The following is a 5,884-nucleotide window of genomic DNA, read 5'->3' as shown; positions in this document are numbered from 1 at the left end:
TTTAAATTAAAAAAATAATAATAAAGTTTCTATAGTAAATTATTTCCTGCCACTATTTTTTAAGCTCAAACTAAGCTGCGCTTATTTGCAATTTTCAAAAATCACTAAATGCAATTGCTATCTTTATAACTAACAAATGCTATATGTACACAGAGTGTTCTTTATTTCACAAGTTGATTGTTATTCTGCAAAACGCTACCTGAACTGTCAGTTTTTGCGCTAAAAGGGAGAATCCAGTCACAAAATTCGGTGTTTTTGTTATTTTTTTTTTTTCAGTTGAACAATATTTTTTCCCGTGTAAATATATAACATGGTATTTTTTTGGCATTTAGCATTAAGCAAGTGAATTCAAAGTTTTGAAAATATAATATTCTAATACAAAATTTTCCGCTCTACAAAAAAGGTTTGAATATTTTTTTTTTCATAAAATCGCTCCTTTAAAAGTTATACGCAGTTAAAGTTATACATCAGTTACCCGAGCATTCATACAAGTGCCTTACATTGTGTTGCTCATACGACATGGTGCACCATATGAGTGCACTATATTTGATATAGATTTAAGTGCGTTTAACTTTTAAAGGAGCGATTTTATGAAAAAAAAACCCTTTACCTTTTGAAGGTATTATGGTCACATGTGAAATGAAAAATATTAAAAAAAAAAAAATCCATACTATATACATACATGAAAAAAATAAGATTTATTCAGGCTTTACATTCTAAATAAAGAGTTATTTTACGTTGGAGTTTTTTTGAGTGCAAAAACTTAAACTTCATCATCTATTTGCAAACAAAAATCAAGTTGGAAAATAAGGAACACCCTAATAATAACCAAAAATCAATACCAAAATGATACCTAACTCTACCACTTACTAATAGCCACAATCTGTTGTCCTGAACCCAACTTAGCACAGTTGTGTAGACTAATACTCTAACAGACGCTAAGTTCTTCACACTTTGTTGATACCGGTTCTTCTTCTTCTTTTTCTCTTGTTTCTTATATTAAAAACAAAACAAAAAACCTAAACAAACAATGCATGGACGTTAAATTGCAAATTATTTTATATAAAAAAATTAAATAATAATAATAACTGCAACACATCTGCTCTAAAACAACAACCACATCACGCTCCACGGGGTCGGTTCTTAGATTTAGCAATAACAACACCGTAACTCATGCCTCAAGTACGCCTTCGACGCATAGAAGCGCAACGGTTTCATTTTACAAAAACAAAAGGTTTTCACTTAAGCATAAACATAGAAATGATTATGAGAATTTAGATAACTGTAGTGCTAGTATGAACAACAATAGCAACAATGGTAATGGTAATGATAACGACATGACAGCCAATACAAATGCCAATGCCAATAATGATGAGTGCGATAATAATGATCATGAAAATGCCACTTGTAGGTAAGGTGCCGTTACATTTCTAACACACACATACATATACATACATACATAAATGCCAAGAAAAAAATGCACTGAGTTTGGTACAAAAAAAAAAAAAAAGAAATCTTGTCCAAAATTAGTAAGCGTTCGCGGCGCTAGGCTTGCGCACTCAGCAAAACAGTTGCAGCACAATTGAGTTTTGAGTTCTTGAAATTTGTACCATTAAATTGTTAAAAAATAATTTAATTAAAAACATTTTGTTTTGAAATTTTACATTTTTCATACACGCTCTCTCTTCATTACTAATAACTATTTGAATTAACTCATCACTCACCCGCTTGTAGGTATCAACAAAATCCGGAAGCTTGCGTTGCTGTACATTGTGTTGCCGGTTTGGGACGTGCACCGGTTTTGGTCGCATTGGCGCTGATTGAATTGGGACTCAAATATGAGGCAGCTGTGGAGATGATAAGAGAGTAAGTATTATTGTAATAACTATAAAAATATATCACTCTACAAAAATTTAAATATTTATTTCGTAAAAAAAATATGATTAGAATGTCCAGCAGATACTTAAGGTTGCTAAGCGTTATCCAAAAAAGTAACAAAACCCAAAAGTATCTAGAATAGATGTTAAAGAAGTCCTGCCAAACAAAATGCCAAATGCTTCCACCAGAACAATATTTAGCCTCCTGTTTTCCTTTCCGGAAATTAGCTTATTAAGTTATTTAGAAAAAATTAAGACTCACCTCACTATTTTTTAGTTCAAAATCAACCCAGACTGCATAAAATAAATTATGTTATGTTGGTTGCTGCCTACGATGCTACACTTAGATCTATTAATCTTTTGCAGATTCTGTTTAAATTTAGTAGTCTGGTAACTTATACCTATTTACCTATTTTCATGACTTCTTTGGAGGGTGGTTTTTTTTATAGGAAAATTAAAATGAATTATCTCGAATATTTAGAGTGTTTTTTATTTACATATTCAAAATAAAAAGATGTATTTGGAAAAATTTAATACGTTATTACTATTATAATAATTATTATTGTCACTCGAATTTGAAACCCCAAAAAAAAAAAAACATGCTCGTAGGTGGCCCGGGTGATTTTGGCGCTTGATGTTATCTGAAATCAAATATTCTTCATTAATCTTAATCTTAATAAATTCTTAATCGATAGACATGTCACTCTGGTATGAACTACTGAAGTTAAATTTCAAGGGTAACTAACAAAAGTCCTTTTATTTTAGCAAAGAAAGGGTTGTAAAATAAAAAATTAGGGGTGAGAAAAAAAGCCTCTTAAAATTTGCAAGAAAAGTTAGGACCGGGTCGAGCAGAAAAACAATGTTTTGAGAAAAACGCGTCCAAAGTTAAACAACTCCGAAAGAGAGAGGACTCCGAAGCGCTCTAGGAAACTCGTCATTACTCCCGAAATATTTGAATTTCTGTCTGAAATTTTCACGATATATTCTCATGACATTATTGTTAAGTTGAAAACCAGAAAAAAAAACGATTTTTTGAACCCAAGTTACCAGATCTTAATGCGAGCTGAAGTTTTCATTGTTCGTCGGATATCTAATCCCTGTTATGTTTTTTAATTATTTTCTATATTATATATTTTGAAAGTTTACTTATTCAACAATATGTCTACAAGAGCATTTAAAAAAAAAAATTTTCACTGGTAGACCTTTTTCGGACGTCCTCCCAGAGGTCGGATCCTTCATAAAGGAAATCCAAAATTTTTCTCAAGTAATCGCCGATTATTATTTTCATTATCAATTTTCATAGAAGCATAACAACAGACTGGCGTTATAAGCTGTCCGAGTGGAATACCTTTTTTAGGATCGATCATTTAACCTAACCTAACCGAAAATTCAAGTTAATGAAATTCACAAAATATGCGTATTTTCTGGCTTGCAAGCGAATTCAACCATTTCATGGAGATAATTAAAAGTCAAAGCGCCGTATAAAAAATGCCTTCTTAAAGGGGTATTATAGAATTATGTTAATAATTTTACAGGGATTTTATATCTTAGACATGTTAGGGTCGGATGCGAATAAAGGAGAGCGTAACTTAATTCAGAGTTGAGGATCATATTCAATAAGGTTCTTTCTGCGCGACGTTTTATTTTTGTATCATCAATAACAGTGCTTCCACTGGATATAAGAAACGATCAAATTTGACTTAGACTTTAAACCGCAGGGACAAGCCAAATCCATGCACAATTTGTTTGATGCTTCGCTACAACATTTTTTATGTTCGCGTGATGTTTGATTTGTCAGTTAGCTGTGTCTTTAGCAGTTGCTTGTTTACGGCAGGAAAAGTGTTTTTTTTTTTTTTTTTTTTTTTTTTGTAATTTTTTTTTTTTTTTTTTTTTTTTTGTTTTTTTTTTTTTACGACTTTTGCTATAGAAAAAATATTGAACGAGTTTGCCTAAAATGTTGTGTGTCTAACGGAACCACGGCTACGGAATTTTTTGGAAATCGTTGCAGATGTTTTCTAAGAAATCTACTTTCTCATGAACACAAGTATTTAAGCTCCACATAGCATTCAGTGAAGGTCCTGAGGTCATTGAAAACTTGCACCTCCTACGTGTCAGCCATCTACCTCTGTTAATGACGGCAACACGACAAAAGTTAAAGAAACAATAAATGAAAATCTTCGTGCTGGCATTAGAGAGAAAGCAGAGGTTCTCAACATTTATTATGTATCGACTCAACTTATTTTGGTTACTGGTTTGGGTGTGAAGCGTGTCACTGCTAGACACGTAACAAAATACCTTAAATTTTTACAAGAAATTATTACGAGTAAAGGCGCAAAAGATATGCTTGGCAATAAAGCTGAGAACACTAAATGCATTAGTTGCATTATTACTAGGAACGAGACGTGCCTTTACGTATATGAGGTCGAAAATGTGAAACGATTTTCATTAAAAAATACAGGCGTTAAAAATGATCTCAAAGCAAAAAACTACGTCAAAGTCGGTCCAAAATCAACGCGATGATCATTACCGTGGCTCAGTTCACATTGAATTCATCTTACGGTCAATAAGAACACTAGTAAAGCACTTTGCGCTGTTTACGTCAAGCATTTGGCGGTAAAGTAGGGAATTTGTGGACAGTAAATGCAAGTACTTTCCCCCACAATCATATTCCTGTATGTAGTGACTGCCCTTTTGAGCAAGCATAGTAGAAATTTCGATGGGTTTAGGGTTGGCATGCTTGGATTGACTCAATAAGCGTATTTTTTAAGGCATTAACGATTTTTATTAGAAAACGAAAATATTGTTTTTTTTTTAGCTCTGAGTCCGGGTCAATTTTGATCAGATCTTATAACTGTCTTTATACTCATTTCACTAAAAATTTATAATTTTTATTGCTTATTTAAATATGGAGTCATGAAAGCTAAGGCAATTAGGCATAGATTCCACTTAACTAGCTATCAAAATATCTGATTATCTATAAAAATGTTGAATATTCAACTAAAACTTCAATTTTGTCTGATTTCTACTTGCAGTAAACGACGAGGCGCCATCAATGCCAAACAATTGTCATTCTTGGAACGGTATAAGCCCAAGGCAAGGCTAAAGCACAAAAATGGCCACAAGAATTCATGTTGCGTGCAATAGATTTTCCAAAACCATATAAATTCCCACCAGATGAAAAGTGTTCATTTTTAAAGAAGAAAAACAAAAACAAAACAAATAAAACAAACAGAAGTTTAAAAAGAAAACCAATAAATGTGAAATATGCTACATTAATTGAAACAGCAAACAGCAAACAGCAGCAGCAACCACAACAACAATAGTAACAACGCAATACAACTACAACAACAACAACAAAACAGCAATAGATAATGAGGAAATGCCACCAAGTGCATGAACACTGAAAGGCAAACGCAATGAGCGTAAAAACAACAACAACAACAACAACAGCAACAATAACAACGAGGCGAACAACAAGCAGTGCATTGGAACACACTCGTCAGCTTTTGCAGGCAGCGCAAACACAATCAATCAATTATACACAAATATAAATATGTGAAACTGACAGCAGCCCATTAAACACCAGCAAGCAACAGCAGCAACAACAAAAAACACCAACAACGGTCAGCTTGATACATTGCAACATAAAAACGGGCGCTTTAAAGAACGCCGCTTCTAAACTTTCTGCTGACACTAGCAACTGTAAAATATGTAAACCTGCCGTTTGGCGCTTTTCTCTACTTTCTCACAACATTTACGGCGCGTGGCAGTGTGTGTGGCGCTTTGTATATGCGCGCGTGTTAGCAAAATTATTCCAAACACACACACACACACACGCACACCGCGTCATTTGCGGCCACGCGCGTCGTAAACCACAACAACAATAGCAATAGCAACTCAACACTTGAACTCTGACAATGAACGCCAACACTTTTTTGACTTTAAAGTTCACTTTTTATTTGATGATGATTATATAATGATGTTCTAACAAGAATGAAGCAGAAAGA

General features: G+C 33.3%; 1 protein-coding gene across 1 annotated transcript in view; it reads left to right on the top strand.

The window, feature by feature from the left end:
* Positions 1-5,140, top strand: part of LOC108977469 (protein tyrosine phosphatase type IVA 1) — a gene marked incomplete in the record, with an annotated part of 113,761 nt that extends 108,621 nt beyond the window's left edge. The window contains 3 exon segments of the mRNA XM_018947165.1: positions 1,148-1,411; positions 1,735-1,866; positions 4,910-5,140. Coding sequence (XP_018802710.1) covers positions 1,148-1,411; positions 1,735-1,866; positions 4,910-5,021 — 508 coding nt within the window.
* Positions 5,141-5,884: the final 744 nt, after the last annotated feature.

Source organism: Bactrocera latifrons, unplaced genomic scaffold (genome assembly GCF_001853355.1).
Source record: "Bactrocera latifrons isolate USDA-ARS-PBARC rearing strain unplaced genomic scaffold, ASM185335v1 scaffold_9, whole genome shotgun sequence".
NCBI classification, from domain to species: Eukaryota; Metazoa; Arthropoda; class Insecta; order Diptera; family Tephritidae; genus Bactrocera; species Bactrocera latifrons.
This window is presented reverse-complemented; position numbering and strand designations above follow the sequence as displayed.